The sequence below is a fragment of the Poecile atricapillus genome, chromosome 2 (genome assembly GCF_030490865.1).
Source record: "Poecile atricapillus isolate bPoeAtr1 chromosome 2, bPoeAtr1.hap1, whole genome shotgun sequence".
NCBI classification, from domain to species: Eukaryota; Metazoa; Chordata; class Aves; order Passeriformes; family Paridae; genus Poecile; species Poecile atricapillus.
The window spans coordinates 49,848,449-49,868,008 of record NC_081250.1 but is presented as its reverse complement, the minus strand read 5'-3'; the positions used below and the strand labels follow the sequence as shown (position 1 = coordinate 49,868,008).

At 41.4% G+C, this 19,560-nt stretch overlaps 1 protein-coding gene across 7 annotated transcripts in view; it reads right to left on the bottom strand.

Annotated features, from left to right (window-relative positions):
* EZH2 (enhancer of zeste 2 polycomb repressive complex 2 subunit) overlaps positions 1–9,583 on the bottom strand; it is a 50,837-nt gene extending 41,254 nt beyond the window's left edge. For 2 of the 7 annotated variants that reach the window (XM_058832694.1, XM_058832696.1), the window contains exons 1-2: positions 8,573–8,741; positions 6,936–7,001 (exon numbers count right to left, since the gene is read on the bottom strand). In XM_058832694.1, the coding sequence (XP_058688677.1) occupies positions 6,936–6,973 (38 nt within the window). In that variant the 5' untranslated portion in view covers positions 6,974–7,001; positions 8,573–8,741. Of the gene's footprint in view, positions 1–6,935; positions 7,002–8,572; positions 8,742–9,464 lie in introns of those variants that run through there. The other 5 variants (XM_058832693.1, XM_058832697.1, XM_058832695.1 and 2 more) reach the window with 4 other exon arrangements.
* Positions 9,584–19,560: the final 9,977 nt, after the last annotated feature.

The following is a 19,560-nucleotide window of genomic DNA, read 5'->3' as shown; positions in this document are numbered from 1 at the left end:
AAACATATCAGACAAAAACTGCCAGCCTTGACTTTCAAGCATCACCCCTACTTTACAAAGGCATTGCTACAAAAAGAAGCCCTTTTACTTGCACCTGTGCTACCATTGCCCTCCTGACAGCAGGAGCATTTTTGCATCCATTGACAGGAGCAAGGAAGTTCTCTAGCTGAAAATATCTTGCTGCTTTTGACTGAAGAAAGTGAGCATCCAGTCGTTCTGGCCTCACCTAAAGATACTGACCCATGGCCTTAGCATTCTAATTTTCAGCTCCTTGTGACAGTATTAAATGCCTACATCTGCAGATCAGTTTCTGGATGTGCTCAGTTCATACCACTTATTTTTTCAAATGCTCTCCTCACTTAGCAAGCCAGAGCAGTTCAGTTTTACCGACACACAAGACAGGAGGAAACATGTCAGCTCAAGGGCTCACAGAACTCATGTTTTCTTCAATCATGCTTACCATCTGATTTTTTTTTTTTTTTAATTATAAATATTAGTTTGCCTCCTACAGCAATTTATTTCTTACTTTCTCCCCTAACAGCTCATTCACATACATAGTTTAACACTATGTTGCATTAAAATCCTTCTCAGGAGTTTCTACCACTATTATATACTGACCAGGCAGATATTAAAAACTCCCACGGACAAGGAAGAAAGAAAGGAAAGAATGAGGAGTCAAGAAGCTCTTGGATATTAAATAGAAAGAAATGGTTTTTCACTCCCTTTTGCTTCCTGGAAAAACATGAGAAATTTTAATTTATCTTCTTGCTCTTTTTAAATGAGAATCTTCTATTTTTCTGCATTAGAAAACTAGCAAAGCAAAGCAACTGCCAGTATTCAACACCCCTTACTCTATCTGCCAGCATGTTAAAAATTTTGCAGCTCAGAGTTTATAAGTAACTCTTGACCTTCCAGAAGCATTTCAGAAAATAACAAATTTCTGTTCCTTAACATCTAAAATATTTGTAAACAATCTGCTTCAGAAATTAAATCATCATTAAGAAAGCCCACAAGAACTCATCAGGTCATGACAAAACCCCCTAATCATTTTAAAAGTTTTCGTAACTAGTTGTAAGTTGATTAAACAATAAGTACCTGAGCAAGATCCCACAACAGCACTGTTCTAGAAATCAAGCTTATTTCAGATTTTCTATGAGACAAAGAAGGAGGGCATCAGTTTGATGACTTCTTTTTTCCTAATACCACACTGCCTTTGAATTTATCTTGACATTATCCCATTTTGTGGGAGTTCTTCATTTAGAACATTTACTCATCAAGAAACACTGGTATGGATGCTTCTCAGTTTCATTCACTTCAGTAGAGAAAAACAAAAATGTTATGTCTGTTTATAAGAAAACAAGATTTCAATACAAATAATTAGTTTTTCAATACATTTCCTTAAAGAAATACAACAGTAGAACACAAAAAGTAACTCAACATAATTTGTTTTCAGACAGTCCTTAAAAGAAAAAGATAGGACACTCCAGTACGGATTTATCTGTATAAGCAAGCCTGCAACTTTCAAAGCTATTCTTCCCTTCAAAAAAAAATCTTCCAGTGTCCCCACTTCAGGATTTAGAGAAACAAAAACAGACACAAAATCATTATTGAATACCATTTAAGGAGTAGGAGTAACCCATTTAAAAGAAAAAAACTTCTGAATTCCCCACATTACCACTTTCTTCCAGCACATTTCAACATTTGATACTTTTAGAAAAATACCGGTTTGGAAATAAAAATAAGAAGTTTAAGTACTTGTCCACTTGGGTGGGGGGAGGGGAAAGAGCAAACAGGGAGATCGTAACCAAATATTTTATATTAAAGACTAAACCAAATTGGCAGTAACTGAAACTGACTGACATCACACTTCACTTAGGGCAACATGCAGCAGGTAATGCAACCATTTGCTTTTCACTTAGATATCTGCATCTATAAATACTTCTAACATTTGCATGGATGAGTAAGATTATTTGGCTCAAAAAACAAATAAAACATTTAAAACTCCAAGCAGCACCACAGCAACAATAAGTTTCAAGCCCGAATTTGATCATACTTTTTACGAGTCACAATTAAAACCATCCCACGTTCCTCACAGCAAACCAAGCCTGGTTATTTGTTAGGAGAACACAGGGTTTTATGCATAAAACTTGAGCTTCACCTTTGAGTTGCTCAAATGCGTACCTCCAGAATTTCCCTCTTCACACTCATTCACAGACACCTAGAGGAGTTAGATGACTCCCACACACATTCCAATTAACCTCTGTTGCCTAACACCTCCATCTCTTAAAAATTTAGCTTTTTGATATCCTGGATAAATCTGGCAGAAAAAGTAACACTTGCTGGGAATACTTAAGACATGTCTCCACAGGAAAAATAATTTATGATATGAATTTGAAGAGCACAAACTATTCCACCTGAACTTGTTTTGTGGACACACCTTTTATACTCTAAAAGCTAAAATAGCCACAGGTTCTTCTGTTCAACCCATACTTGCAAAAGCAACATACACTTCACACAGAAAAAACCCTGATGCACAATCCTTCAGGTTTAATAGTTCTTCCATACTCTTTCCCTGCTTAGGCAAATAGCCTAAACTTTGAAAGACATTATACCTCCATGTATGCAGAATTTACAGTAGAGCAGTCTGGCAAAGTTGAAGCTGAACTGGTATTTGCCATTTGCCTGAGTAATTCTAAAATGGGCCTCAAATGATGAAAGTAACCATAAGAGTTATTTTTAAAAATGATCATTTAAACACAAAATAACTGGGTCTAATGTATGCCATCCTTATTCTGTAAGGTATACAGCAATGAATCCACCTGCACATTTTATTAGGTGCTGCTTGAAAAGGAAAAAAAACCACAGACACTACTTTTCCAGAAGCTTGATATAATACAGAAAACTAATTAGAAACAGTTTATCTTGATAAAAAGACAAAGAAAAAGACAAAACAAAACAAAACAACCAACAGGCAACCCCAAAAAACTCCACCACCCTTCAATGAAAAGAAAACATCTTCCTTAGGCTGTGGAAGAGAACTGCAAATTCAAATAAGGTCTTGGGACCTTATGTCTCCCAGTTTCAAAGTAACCATGTACTGAACACCAGGAATGGTTAAACTATGTTAAGAATAAAACAACATATGTCGATCTCATCTTCTAATAATTACCGGATTTAGCTTTGCACTAAACACATTGGTAATAAATACTCCCTAGAAACATGCCACAGACTACTGGACATATAACAGAAAGAAGTTATCACAAAGGACAGAATTTATACCGACCTGGTTATATACTGTAACACTAAAAAAGAGACAATAATAACAACTGTAATGCATTTGCCTGGGCACAGTTACACAAGTAAATCAAGTATCTATAACACACATCCATACAACTTCTTACAGAAGCAGAAAAATTCATTCCAGCTCTAGAATTTTTTATCTTATTAGTAAAAACGAAATCAGACTACACACCAAAAATATAAAGCTTGCCAGATCCACTCATGCTAAGGAACATGGAAAGGAAACCAGCACACATTAAAAAAAATTAAAATTATGTATGAGTTATAAGATTTGAGTTTCCTTCCTTTCAAATACTTTGTTTCTTTAAATTACATCTGATGGCTTTGGGATTTAAACCAAACATGCAGGCTGTGAATAGAGAACGCATAGCAGGAAAAACTGAACTAACCATGTAAAAGGCAGAATGGAAAGGAGCCAGATACTACAAAACACTGACAAGGGAAATAGGCCGGGTTCTAGATAAAAAAAACAACTTAAAAATATAAAGAAATCATATCCTCCTGTAAAGATTTATTTTCAGTTCATATCTAAAAAAACATAGGATGTGAACCACAATTTGTACTACTTTGCTTGCATAATTACACATACAATGTTATTCAAGCAGGCACCATATGCATATACAAAAAATGAAAACTAATAGCAAATTCTGGAGTATTCTATAATTGTATAGCAAGGAAGTCTTTATTTGCACACAGTAAGACAGCAGTTTTACCTCATTTGCTAATGAAATTGTATATATATCCTAATTAGAAGCTTTGGAAGTGCTACATCCCATTTTCAAGCAAATGACAACACTGTGCTGATCCACTCACATCATTACACTGTTATTTTTATCCACAGCATTCAGATCACGTGCAGTATCTAAATGTCCAAATGGCCTTCTTACCTTAAGAGTACTACTGATTTTACCACTAGATAGAAAGCAGAGAATGCATTATAAATCATTCCAAGTCAAAAGCAGTTTTTACTAACAGAGCAGAGGCACAATAAATGAAAACTCCAATGTCCAAGCTTCAGCCAGGTAGCCAAAAGCTTTCTTAAATAAGACCGTGATCCACACTAATTTGGGGGTGACTCTTATTTGTTTATATTTTCTTCTAGACACAGCAGTTACATCAATAGACTCCCTCTTCTCTCCTAATATTTAAAAATTACAATCAATTTACAAACCTGTGGCTAAATCATTCATTATATACTTAAAAATTCCTTTCTTTTTCAGTATTTTTAAGAGAAGTTTGTCAATTTTATATGCAAATTATATCTTTCACTCTTCTTAATAGTTGCCAAGTTTAATAGTGTTACTTTACCCCTTAATTCAGAACCAAGTCCACAGTCTGACCCATCCTAGTGGAAATCTAGGTGTACAATTAGAAAAAGACTGTGACAGTCAAACTGCCTACTACTATCAGTTACAGAAAGCAGCCTGTTTTAGAAAACTTCCCTGTTTCTTGCTTGCAGCTCAATAGAACTGTCCCTCAGTAGATTTTATTGTTAGTTTCACCTTATCCATAAATAGACCTACACAGCAACATCCCTAAGTTTTTAACTGATCTCTGTAAGAACAGATAGGATACCTACTTAGTAATTCCATACATTGTTTTCCTTTTAGTCTTTAGCCCAACAAAACCCCTGTGCATATGCTCAGAGCTAAAAAACAAACCTGAGCATTTGACTAACTTGTAACAAGTGTTGTCACCATCCCACTGTGAAGCACCCCTATCTCTTCTGCATACAAATTATACAAGATTTTGCTGATTTAGGTACATTTTATACAAGATTTTAGCTTGCCTCACTATCCTCAAAGAGATAGCTACTTTAACTAAAAGTATTCCTTCAACTATATTAGTGCAGGAGTAATTCATCCATTTAAAGAATGACTTGGCCACTCCAGAACAGTTGTACAAGTCATACACTTAGGTGTTAAATGTGTAGATACATTTATAGATAGATACATTTACAGATGCTGTCTTCAATCAGACACCACTTCAACGGGCCCAGCACAGCTCTCCGTGGACCTCGATGACAGAAGGAACAGAAGGTTGGAAGCAGCTTCAACATTAAAATAAACCTCCAGTTACTGTCCTATAGCTTCTGTTAACAGTGGTCATGTTGGTTAATACAAGTGTAATGCAAACACCTCCATCAAATCATTAAGAATTGTATTTACCGTATGCAGCCCATTTCCTTCACTCTTTAAAAAATTTGTTACAGTGAATTTTGCATGGATAGGTAATACTGTCAAAATTACTTTATTTTTTATTACTATATTACAGTGAACTTCCTTGCTTAGCAAAGACAAGGTTCTGTTCCTGAGATTTCCAGCATCTCTGCTGTGGAAAATATTATTCCCCCTAAAGTTTCACAGATACTTTTTCTTAAGTCAGATAAAATCCATCCCTAAGTACGAAGAGTAGAATTATGGAACTTCCAGATTACAGCCAACATTAAAGGTTTTCCACAACACTTTTGCTCAAGCACAACGTAAAGCAGAAATTTATTAAATGTGCCTTCTGTCAGCATTGCAGCAATTTTTAAAAAATAACTCTCACTGTTCAATCACATGAATATAGAACCGTCATCTAAAATTTTTTTTCAGTTTTAACATTACAGCTGTGAATTTATTAAAACGCATCCACGATCTATACAGCTAAGGAAGCTGAACTGTCTCGTGAATGGTGACAGAACACTTCTTTTGATTAACTGCAAGAGGAATTTTAGAGTGCACTAACTTTCCTGAGAGCACTGTTGGCCTGCACTGGATTCTAGATGTAGCTTATTCTGACATAAGCTGCTTTACAGAAAGGGGCTTGCACTCTATATCTAATACAGCTCATGCATTCAATAATGCACTACAAAAATTCCCTTCTCCCTAAGCCAAAGTTTCTTTGCAGGTAAGAAGTAGCACAGGAATATTTACATTTCAACTACGAAGGTTGCAATGTTACAGAAAAAAACAAAAACCGTTTTGAAAGCATGTCTTCAAAGAAATCACCATATTTCAGCTTGTTGGCAATTTCAGCAAGAAAGGAAAAAAACACAGCAGGGGGGGAAAAAGTTGAGCTTGAATTTCAAGTCTCTGGCCTAAGTTTACACACCATCACTTTAGCTCGTTTTAAACAGAGTGGTGACATTTTATGACTTTTTGAAGGTGCAGATTTCCAGTGTCTGCCACTTTCCAAGGTGAAATTACATATTAAAAAAATCTCTGAAAGAACACTAAAGTTTTTCCCAATTTTTCTCCTAAATTAAAGTCTTGAATCCTTCCAAAGCTCCAGACGAAAATAGCAGTTGGCATCTCATGGAACATTATACTGTCACAGACTTCTGCACAGGTTGTTTAACTTTAATTGTTACTTTCATTTCTCATGGAGGCAGAGGAAGGAAAAAAATATTTTTCCTTTTTTTTTTTTTCTTGTAAAGGAAACTCCAGAACAAGAAATGTGTTGTTTTTATCCAGTACTTCATGAAGTACTAGCTCTTAAAAACATTCAACACATCACAGAAAATTTTTGAGTCACATCTCCTAAAATACTGGAAGCGTGTTTTCTGAAAGACTTTGTGGCTTTCAAATATTCAAATTTTAATAATAACTAGTGAGACTAGTTATAGTACACTATGTAGAAGTAATACTCACCCTTCTGCAGATGCTTTATTGTTACCACAAATAAACATTCCCCGGACTCTCAATTTGATATAGACACTGGGGACAAACAAAGAATTACCTTTAATTTTTTATAAATTGCATAAAGAATCTGAATGTGCCAACCCCTAAAAAAAAAATATTAACCTACCTATGAGAAAAACCCTCACTTAGATGTGAAGATTACACTAAATGTGCTGGTAAAAACTCTTCATTGAAATCTGTATTAGTAAGAACCAAACTCACAATAGCTGAAACTGGAGTTGCTAAACAAGCAAAGACAAACCTATCCTGCTAGAATTAAATTACGGTCTCCAAACTGTTAAATGCTTCTCATCAGGGAGAACAAGAATCTGAACTTCCAGCTTTAAAAATGCAAAAAACTTTTTCTCTTAAAATCAGTGTGGTGCTTTGTAAGTTAGAAGTAAGTATCCCGGGTAATGTACAAGTTTGTTATCCCATTCCTGCCGCACATCTGTGCACGCACTGCTTTTCTTTCGTGTATGAATAACAATCTTGGAATCACCACAAAGACCTGGTAATAAATAAATGTGCGTGATGCCACAACGCACCTATTTCTTTATCCAACCACACGTTTGTTGCTCACGGACGGCTCAGCCGAGTACCCTCCTTCGCACCTCCCCAGACACCCTAGCTTTAAACAGCGTTTCGTATCGCCGTGCTTGGCGACATTAGACACAAAACCCCAGAATTTTCAGCAATCTGTTAACTTTCTTGGGGCGCTCTGGAAGATCGGGATCGCACGGTGTCCTCCACGATTAGGAAGTTCGCCGAAGCGGCCGACAGACTGAGTTCCCCCTGGCCCCTCCTGTGCTCCCTTCCTGAGCCTGGAGCGCCTCAAAGCCGGGGCGGGAGCCCCCAGCCCAGCCCCGCCGTCCCGCGGGTGCGGGCGGACGGCCCGGGGCGCGCTCAGCCTCCCCGCCCGGCTCGCTCCGGCTTCCGGGAGCCCGGGCGGACCTGTCCCAGCCTCCCGGGAGGAGAGGGACGAGCTGCGTGCCGTGCTGCCCACGGCGGGCACACGGATTTCCCCTGCCCGGCGTGCGCCGGGCTCGCTCACACATACATACACACACTCACTCACTCACTCACATACACACACACCACACACACACCTCCCTCTGCCCGCGCCGGAGCCGCCGCCGCGTGCCGCCGGCTGGAGCGGAGAGGAGGGGAAGGGAACCGCCGGGTCTGCCCCCCGTTCTCCTCTCGCCACCCGCCCGCCGCCCACCGCCCGTCGGAGGAGCGACGGCGAGCTCGCCCCCAACCCGGGTCTGCGCCGCGCCGGGCGGGGATCGGAGCCGCCGGCCGGGCTGGACGGAGCCAACTTAGACAAAGGGCACTCCAGACTCCATGTCTCCCCCCTCCAGCTGTCACCGGCCGGGAGCGCGCGTGTCTGCCCGCCGGCGCCCCGCGGGAAGGGAACGCGGGGGGCGGCTGCTCCTCAGGAGCCGGAGCCGCCGCCGCCGCCCCCATCCTCCTCTCCTTCCCTCCCTGCCGCCCCCTCCCCTCCTCCCCTCCCCCATGACAAAGGACCCGGGTATAAATAGCCGCTCCCGGCGCCGCAGCCGCCTCAAGCCCGCGAGGTGTCGCTCGCTCGCCCGCTCACTCACCGGCCCCCCCGCCGCCCCGGCTCCGCGCCGCCGCCGCTCCCGCCGGTGCCGCCGCCAGCTCCGCTCGGCGCTCCCGCTCTGCCTCCCTCCGCCTCCGGCTGCCGGATTCACCCTCCCGGACCGAGCGCCAAACACGCCGGCCCAATCGCCATCGCGCTCATTGGCGAGCGCCGAGCGCCGCCCCCATTGGACGGACGGACGCGGCCGGGGCCCCGCCGGGCCAATCGGGCGCGGTGGGGGGCGGGGCGAAGGGCGCGGCCTAGCTCCCCACGTGCGGGGGGGGCAGGGAGGGGTGGGGAGAACTCTTTGTTCTCGCGCTGCCCGCGCGGGGGGACGGGAGGCTCGCGCTCCCCCCGCTCCCGCCGCCCCCCGCCCCCCGCGCGCCCGCCCCCCCCGCGCCGCGCGGCGGGGCCGGGCCCGGGGCTGCGCCGCGCCGGGGAGGCTTGAAACTCTCCGGCCGCCTCACGTGGAGATGGGGGGGAGAGGGAGGGGAAAGGGGAGGGAGGCAGGCGAGAGGATTGGCGGGCACCGGGAGGGGCCGCGCTCCCGCTCGGCGCCGCTGCCGAGTTTGAATCGGTCCGAGAGCGGGAGAGGCGTAACGGCCCTAACGGTCCCGGGGGGCGGGAATGCCCCGAGCGGGCCCTCCGACCCCGCCGCCGCTCCGCACGTCGCTCCCCCGGTGCGGGAGCTCAGCTGCTGGAGGTCACTCCAGCCTTCCTCCATCTTCAGCAGGGAAAAATAAAATTGCCTGGATAAGTTTTCCTAGCGGGTATTTAGCCCTTCCCTTGCGACCGCATCCCTTTCTGATGCGTCCCGCATCGAGTGCTGCTTCCGAGATGCGCAGCAGCCGTCGCCGTATCTTACTTCCACAAGTCCGGTCCTCCTTCCTTACCAAATATCACCTTCCCTCTTCCTTGTGGCTAACTCGGAGCATCTTCAGGGGCAGAAATGAGCAGCGGCCACTGTGAGGGGTCCTGACTGCTAAAAGTCCCTCGCGGAGGAAACAAATGACAAACGCGCCCTCATTGCCAAATCATGCCGTGGGCTTGCAGTGTCCGATCTGCGAGCGTGGCTCACAGATCTGACACGTAGGGAAAACGAGGATGTATCAGCCCCGGAGGCTGGGGACAGCCCACGCCCGCGGGGCAGCCCCGCCGCTCCCCGGCGGATGTCTCGGCCGGCTGAGTCACTTCGCAGCGCTGCTGCCTCGCGTCTGCGTGCTTGACCTTTGCTTGCCCAAACTTTACCGCCACCAGCCCGCCTTTTGTGCATCGCACCGGCGGCTTCCTCTCCCTCGCTGCTCCGCATCCAGCGCGGTATCCCCCCTGTCGCGGGGGGATGTCATTAATCGCGGCAGCAGCAAAGCGCTCGCTCCGCGTCAGGCTCGCATCCTGTTGCTCGCTACGTGCTGTCTCCAGCCTCTAAGGTTGCTATCGTTTTCCCTCGTTTCTAATCCACGAGCCGTGCTCATCAATCTTGTTGCCGAGGTTGTCTTTAAACCTTGAGGATTCGTGCATCGTTACTCTGCTGTCGTCTTGCTCTCTGGTGGCTCCAGCCTTTACTTCTCTTCATCAGGGAAAAATGAAATTGCCAAGATAAGTTTTCTAGTGGTACCATGCCCCTCCCTTGTGACCAGATCCCTTTCCCATGCATCCCACATCGTGTGCCACTTCCGATGTGCACTGGGGCAATCGACACATCCTTGCTTCCATCATCCTTCCTCACCAAATATCAGCTCCCTTCTTCCTCGTGAATATCTAAGTGCTTCTTCAGGGTCAAAGCTCAAAAAATGAGCAGCGGCCACTGTAATGAGGTCCTGAGTGATAAAAGTCTCTTGCGGGGGAAATAAATCACAAATACACCTTCATTCCCAAATAATACAGTTGGCTTATGTGTCAAGTGAGGCTCGGTGGTGTTCTACTTAAAGGCGATGTGCTTGTGTGTTTTTATAGTCTCTTTCTGTAAGTACTTAAAATTTCCAGACTTCATTGTGTATTAAACTTGGAGTGAGATCTCAAGCGTGGGCATTCCTACACTGTATGCTCTTGATTTACCTCATGGCCTTTAAAAGAGGTTTCTAATAGTAGCTCTTTTTCTTTTCTTTTTTTTTTTTTTTTTTTTTAATTTTTTTTAATCTCTGGGGTTTCATGAGTTATGAGCAAAACACATGCAGCAGAAATTATTTCCTGTTATGGTTGCATGTCATATAGTGGTAGATAGCTGTAACCTTCCTCTAAATCTAGTGTAGTGGCTGCCAGTTGGGAAGATTATCTTAAAAATATTAGTCATTTCTGAAAATTCAGCTATTTTGAATCTATTCTGCCCCAAGATGGCTGCCATCACCAAAATGGCTACCCAGTCCCTTAACAATTTAGGTTTTGTAATTTATTTTGATCCTTCAAGTCGCACTTCGTGAGATCTGGTTTTGGTTAACAAGAAAAGTAACAATTGCTAGATACGGGTAAGGTAACTTAATGTAACAGGTACACTCAGCCACAAGTCGGAAAGATCTGCATTGTAGAGCCTACCCTGTGAACTAGACCTCAGCACTGATCACATCCTTTTCCTCTCTTGCACAGAAGATTATTCATCTGCTGTACCTGAAACTGATGCTTTCAAGAAAACTTTACATGTTTTGAACTGAGTTACTCTTTCTCCTTTGCTCTGTAGCAGAACAACTTCTCCTGCAAGGCTCTATTCTAGGGTCTTAAAGAGATGAACTCCTGTCTAGAAACTCCATGAGATGCTGATTTCCTGATCCATAGTTCAGGCTGTCTCAAACATTCCAGAGAATTTTAGCAACTGTTTGATTCTCTACACAGGGGTTTGATGTTGCAACAAGTGCCATACAGACTTCTCACAGAATAAACCACTTGAGTGGTTTTCTGTTTCTGTGTGTATTCTGTGATTAAAGGACAACTACTTGAACAAGGATCTGTGTTATGCACAGACATTCAGATTGGATCTTTAGGCAAAACTAGTGCAACAGTTTTTGAAATAATTACGAAATCTGGTATTTTGAAGAGCCCTTCTGAAAGGAGTGGATTCTGGTGGCAGCGTGGAACAGTGCTTTTGAGGAAAGTGGCTAACATTGAAGAAATACATATGTGTTACATGATAACAAAATAAAATCAGGCTCAAAAAAAAAGGTATCAGTTTTAGATCCTTCTGGAACTATTGAAAGCATTTGCCCTTTTTTTATAGCTAATGCACTATAGAAGAGCTTTTTCCATGTTCCCAACACATGAATGTAACATGTATGTTCATATTATAGGTATGACTAAAATAGTAGAATAAGGATTTGTCAGTGCTAGATCACCAGCATCAATTAGACATAAAAATAATTGTTTGACAGCATCAGAGGATGTCCCTAACTATGATTGCTTCCACGGTGGGATACTTCTGTGCCTCTTTTCACCCTTTAAAGAGTGGCATTTGAGTCCAGGATAAAGAAGGTGCAAATAAAATTTTGCTACAAAGCACAATTAAGTGGTTCCTTTTAGATATTTTTAATGTCTCAAACAAGGTGGTATTTCCAAAGCAGAGGTTGTTCTTTATGTACTATTATCCTAAGATTTCCTGGTAGTCAGAATCATATGGTATTTTATCCATCTGGCTGGGGGAACCAAGCAAGACCTGTCTAGGAACTACCTTGGCCTGGAATAACGAGAGATGTTGGACAGTTTTCCCCTTGCCCATCCGGTTTCGTTCCGGAGAGGCACAGCAAGGCTGCTCCCAGCGCCAGCAGCCCGGAGCAGACACGCCGATAGCTGCCTCTGTAATTCTTGTAGATAAGCTGGTGACTTGCTGATGGCAGCGTCGCTTTCCTTTGTGCTCCGGAATGGCAGCGTAACAAAGCTGTGTGCAGCTTTGGGCTGGGTCTCCTCTGTGGCGAGGGCTGGTGGGCTCCACGGATTAGTCACACAGCCTGCAGAGATTCAGCCTGCTTGTGTTCCAACTCCCTTGCTCTCTGGAGGGGAGGGAAGGAGGATGCACACCCTGTCCTGCTTACACCTACCGCTGCAATTAAAGCCGGTAGCGCTGCAAGTAATATTTCATCCAGCAGAACGTTTAGAGTATGATCTTTGTTTCTTTGTGTTTTGAGGTTTTTTTTTAATATATCTTATTTATTCAAGAAGTCCCATCCATATATTAATGTCCTAGTTTAGGGACATAATAACATTTATCTCTTATCCACAGCAATGATTACACATAAATCAGCATGTACCTTACCCTTTTTAAAGTATTGGCCTCTTGTAACATTATTATAAAAAAGCAGGGATTTTGTGTTAACTTTTAACAAGCAACTAATGATTATGTTTTGTAACTAGCCATTCTGAGATCAGCTATGTTTTAAAATGTTTTACATTAATATCTTACTGGTACTTATGGACCAATTTCTTTGAAAGAAATGCAGTCTTACAAACTGTTTTGCACATCCTTTCTGACCTCTTTTTTTTCCCCATTTGCCATATGCTTCTCTGCAGAATTGAATTTAATAATCAGAAAATAGGCCAACGTAACTTTGGGTATGGTGTTCATTAGGCTAAATGTGGAGGAGACGAGCCATTGCAAGACATAACACATTCAACAGTGTCTGTCAGATCTGCCATATCTCAGGAATGGTACTTGAGGGTCCTGCACCATCCTTCCTGGCCTCCCCCACACTCAAAAGCAGAGTGCTGTGGGCTGAAGGCACAGGGCCTGGGGGCTGGAAAGGACAGCAGACCCAAAGGTGTGCCCCCAAAAGAAGCACCACACCATGCTCTAAGGGTCCCTGCTATCAGGAGTTACTCATGCTGTGGACTTGTTGTCTGCTGTGCAACTAAAGAGTGGCTGCCAATTCATTCGATGCATTTGTCACAAGAGCTGGTACCTGAAAACTCACCCAGCCAAAGGAGATGTTCTCAGTCTAGGTGCCAAGCATGTTCAGTGGCAAGAGTGGGCATATTGTCTAACAATGACAACTAAATAGACTGCGTGCACGGAGAAAAGATGTAACAGGGAGTACATTGCTAAACATAGCCAGGATGTGATGCAATGCTGTTACAGGAAAATGCACAGATTTCTGTGCCATTTATGGGCTGCCTGCATCTGATGCTGTGAATGGTAACACATGCATCTGGTTCCCGGCTCTGCAAACACATCAGTTGCACATACACACACACCTCACACACATCCCCAAGTAATAGAAAGCTACCTGACCTTCCACTGAGTGTTTGCCTCATGATAAAGGTATTTTATACTGGGTTTAAGTGTTTTCACTATGCTGGTCCACCTGAGCTCTGTCATACTTGTGTTCAAGATTTTACTAGGGTGTAAGCCAAATAAAGGTGGGAAGAAGAGTGATGCAAACAATCTATGGTTCTACATAAAATGCAGGAGAGTATCCTTTTTTCTAAGGAGAAATGTTGCTGAAAGGAAAGCACCAGTGTTGTTTTCATACAACAACTGAAGCAAGTAAGTAAGTGATTTCCCGTTAGCTTTCTTTAACACACAGGGATGAAGGTTGTTGCATGTGATCATCCATTTCAATTTGTGAAAGCAATTAATTAACTTCCCCTGCCTTCAACTGGAAATGAACTTGTCTTTAAGACTATCTATAGGAAATTCTATGTCTGATTATTTTGTGGTCACAGAAGCTGCTTAAGTTGTGTGAGAAAAATACTTTCTCTTCCTTTTCTGCTTGCATTTTCCTTTTCTTTTTATTCCTTACCTGACCTGCATTTACTCTTATATTCAAACCACTTAAAGGTCTAAATGGTATAATATCACAAAATTGCCACAAAGATATATGCCTGACAACCTCAATTGCAAAGCCCTGGCCCCATTTCCAGGTGGTTTTGGCAGCATAGCTGTATGATACTGCTGAGTGTGCCACTCACAGGGGATAATTTTGCTGCAAATTTAAAGGTTCAAGTGGGTATTCAATAAGCGTTGATGGATGATGGCTTCCCATCAGGCCAAATCCAAGATTAAAAGCCTGAGCTCTATTTGAATATTGTGTTTCTGATATATCAAAGTTCTCCAGAGGCAGTGGCTAAATTGCCCTAGCAGATGGACACAGTTCACTGACTAGAATTAAAGCTTCATGTTTGGCTGCAGAAGGTACTTCTTCTGGCAGTCACATGCAACATACATATAGTGATGTCAGACTGTTTGCAAAAGCAAATGCCTGTTCATCATTTCATTTCCAAAGGATTACCTCCAAGTGTAACCACCCTTCCATCTCTGTGTGAATTTGCCATTCATATGCCTGTTTTTAGCATCATTTACCCCTCTTCATTTTGTCTTTGATATTTACATTATGTCTGCTTTCAGCTTCTTTGTAAAGGTACTGTCCTGTCCTGTTCTGTCCTAGAATGACATAATCCTGACATCTAAAATAGCAGGAAGTGTTTCCACTTAAGGCAACCCTACATGCCTGTTTTGAAATAATTCCTATTGTATTATGTGTGTTCACATGAGATCTGACATATTCAAGGTTAGTAAATTCATAAGTGTAAAAATGAAAACAATGGGTATCAACATAGACTTGATTAAACTGAATGGAATGCCGTTATGGGAGAAGACTAGGAATACCCATAGTTTGAAAGTGGATTTGATAAACTGTTAAATCTAGCCAGGACTGGTAAGTTATATTGTCAAAAATCAGTATAAGAAGATGTATGGTAAAGACTTTACAGTGAAAGTAAAAAGATAATGATACTCATCCACCCATTAAACAAACTAATGCAAGTCATAAAATAAAATGTTTACAAAAAGTTTATGGAGATGTATAAAGTACAAAATATGTCACATTTGCACCCCAGGCTTTTTCTTTTCTAGTCTTAGTCCTCAATAAAAACATCCACAAATCAATGCAAATTTAGGAAAGGGATTACCCAGAGGCATTCACTATTGTGACATTGTGTCAGTGAGTTCACTTCCTAGGTATAAGTATTCCCAGTTATTTCTAATTATTCTTTGCCAAATATGCATTTCTTTCTAATATACACGTCTCTGAAGATCAAAATGGTAAAAAAACTATACTCTGCTCCTGGTCTGAGGAAGCTGTTACTGGGAGAATCATCTGTTTCTGAAATCAAAAGATGATAAGCTTTTCATGCTTTATGACCATGCTTTATGAAAGGATCATCATTGTAGTGATTTATTTGTATGAACAAATAGAGACAGACCTGTACTTAAACTCTGTCATGCAATGATGCAAGACTTGGTCATGAGATTGTCAGACTCCATTTTAGGTGTCAGCTGAATATGCTGGTCAAATATGTAATGGAAAGAATGGCCAATTTTAATTTGTATCCAACTTGAATCATAGAATAAAAAAGGTCATTAGTTTAACACTTTAAAAGTGTTACATATCACTCTCCTCTCTGAAGCCTTCATGAGGGGTATGAAACATAAAATTAAGAGAAATTAAGGGAAATTAAGGGAACTGGACCTTAGCCAAGAAAATTATTAAGTAACTGAGTGTCTACACAGACTGATGCTGGGAGGATAGATGGCTGACAACTACGTAAGTGTTGAAACCTTGTCTATAATTTACATTTTAAAAGTCAGATTATGCTCTCAATAGTGCTTAAATAATACTGAGGGCAGAAACCTGTCTTTTGCTTTTAAAGCAAGAGAGCTAAAGAGGAGAAAAATAAAAGGCTAGGCTAGGCCTGTGCTGCACTAAATTTCTACTTAGATCTTAAAATACTCCAAGTCACATTGAGGGATTGCTTCATGAAGTTTAGTATCTGTCAGACCGAGGGTGTAATTCTGATTTTCTCAATCTATGTGGGCCTTAAGTGAATTTTAATTGGCATTACTCACTGGGAAAGTGAGATGAGATTCTAAGGCTGAAAGTATGAAGGACTGAGTCAACCAAGTGAGTGAAACAGTGACTAACTAATTAAGTGAATGAGTGAGCACGGCATTGTTTGCTTTTGTGATCATTTCTATGCATGAGTGAATGGCAGGGCTATTACATGTGTGTGAATGAGTGGGGTCAGAGTTGCTGAACAATCCATACATTTGTGTGGTCTTCCCATCTTTGATTAGACTAATGAGCTGAGCGTTTGGAATATTAATGCATGTAGACTAGAGCTAAACTTGTTATTTAGCTGGGAGACAAATTAAAAAAATATGATCTATAGCCTGTCAAAGTCTGGTTTTGGTTTCATACGTGTAACTCTGGATTGGGTAATCAGCTGTACCCTGGCAGGTTGCTTCCAGCTCATCAGCATCAGAGAGCTGAATGCTACACTATTGCTTCTTCCAGGATTATTGTTGTAAGTGACATTATCAAATCTGTTTGTAGTTTATTGCAAATCTAATTGTGTCATATAAACTGAAGCATTATCTGACAATGAAATGATTTTCTGTCTTATTACACTTTCATAAAAGAACAGATTTGGCTATCCTTATGTCAACTATTTTGCTTCCAAAGTAGTTAACAAGGCTAGCAATAATTTTGGCACCCTAAAAGCTTATTCCTTCAAATAGCACAAACAGAAGCAGAATGAAACCTTGTTCTATTATGTCATATATAAATCACGTTCTTTGTCACTTTTCATTCAATAGCTGCATGCAATTAGGAGAACAGGAGTCAACAATATGTTAAAATTCAATCAAATTATAGGTGCGATGTGGGTATATAAAGAAATAGTCTAGAATTTTGAAAAACTCAGAATTTTTTCCCCCTCTGGCTTTTTTTTTTCCTCCTGAAGACTTGTTTGTCTTTCCATTTTTCTAAAGAAAAAAACAAATTTTAAAAAAAGTAAATTCTAGTAGTAGAAAAGGTCAAAGAAAATATATCAAGCACTAGTCGTTACCAGTATTTAACAACTCTGATATCTTGACCTGAGCTGGAGAATGCTTTTAATTATTGTAAATTATTCTGAATTTGAAAGTCAAGTTTATGGGAAACATATGTATATTACATAATTAATCCTACCGTTTTTTCAGGCTCTTTTTTGCATGTTGGCTGATTGTTCCAGTACAAGATATTTCCTGATCCTAAGCCAATTTCTGCCCTCTCATCTGCAGACTACACTGCACTACACACTCTCAGAATGTTTCAGTAAATTGAGCAGCTGGCAGTATTTTTTCATATATCTTATGATCTGACAGCATTTTGCATTTCTTTAAAAAGCACGAATCCTTTGCTTTTTGCATCCTCCAGGTTTGGATGGCAGTCCTCCAGAGAAGGACATGATTTGGCAAAAAGAGTGATTTAGCAAAATGCTGATGTTCTGCATATGGTGCCATCTTTTCCAAGCGTATTTGGTCTTGATTTGAATGCCTTAGAGTATGTAGCTAGCTTTACAGAGAGTAACAGGTTTAGGATTCTTGTGGGTTTTCCTAGCCAAAAAAGCTATCTGACTTCACAAGCAAAATTGTCACTGATGTGTGTTCAAGCCCAATTCCAAAGGTGAAAATTTGTGACTTATGCTCTGATGGAAGTCACATAAGTATGTCCTAGTTATCCAGGCAGTATCCAGTAAAACTAGGGTACAATTTCCTCCAGGTCTCATGACAAAAGTGATCAAACTCAGGAACAAATGGAGGTTAAAATTATTGAAAAAGTTTTAAATGGCAAAATTGTTTTATAGAAACCAGTGAATTATCAGTCTGTGTTTTAAACTGATGGTTAAAATGTTTCAAAATTCTTCTTCATTCAAAACATGTATCCCTATCTAAGGCTACTGTTAGCAGCCACTTTATTAAGAACTGAAAATTAAATTGGCTGGTGTTCTTCCGAGACTCTGAGTCTCCTTCTACCAATTCCAAACAGTGCTAGTGAATAGAGAAGGCTGGACAACATTTCTATGAAATGTACTGTGTTTCAAAAAACCGGGTTTATAGGTTATTTCAGTCTAGTTCTTCAGTTTATAATTAACTGCTGGGAACTTGAGGTGTGAGGAGTAGATGGTCCAGAGAGCAGATGTGATTTACTCTTCCTTTGGTTTACTTTGTGGATTTTTGCAACTACATTTGCATGTGCTAATTCTCACATTTTCAAAATAAGGATGAGATTAATGAATGTTTATAAAGTGCTTTTCTTGCCAAGAGAAAAGGAGGCTTTAGATCTCAGGATATGATTGTTAGAGTGGAAACTTACTTGTGAAACATTGAATTATTTTCAAAGTACATTCCATATTGGATGATTTGAACGCAATATTGAAATACAGTATTGGAAGATAAGTAGGAGTTAAATCATGCCATATTTATTTTGGGTGGCCAAATACATGGAGACAGAAACCTTGCCCACAGCTGGATCAACTTTTCAGATAAGAAAGGGCAATGTTACACCACAGAGCAAGCAAATGCTTGTCTGCCTGTAGTTCTTGCAAATCTTCAAAACGTTGCGTTCGGGCCATAGCTTGACATCTACCATGGATCATGAAGTTTAATTGAAGCGCATTTGCTTCATGAAATTATGTCATGTTTTAACCTCAGCTAGCAGCTAAATACCACACAGCTGCTCAGTCACTATCCCCTGCCTCTCTGGTGTGATGGGGAGGATAATTGGAAAAAACAATGAACCCCATGGGTTAATAACAATTAAAGAATTTAAATACAGCTGAGAATAATGGTGGTGATGATGATGATAATAATAATAATATAGTGATGAAAAGGAGAGAGAGAGTGAGGAATAAAAGCAAGAGAAACAAATGGTGCACAACATATTTGGTCACCAATTGATGCCCAGCACATCTCCCAGCAGTGATCAGTGGCTCCCAACATTTGAAGGCCCCACCACCTATTGTCGTGTTTCATCGTTAACAGTACAGTGTACCAGTAGGTTTTCCTGGAGGCTGGTGCATTATAGGGGATATGATACAGCTACTCCATGCCCTGGTCTTTAGGCCAGGTGTCTTTTAAGTTATTGCAGAAATGAGTCCCGTTGTCTCACTTTTTTCTGGAGAATCATGTCACCAAAAGCCTTGCTTCCCACAGCCCAGGACAGTGTTCTGGGCGGTAGCTTGGATCTGTGT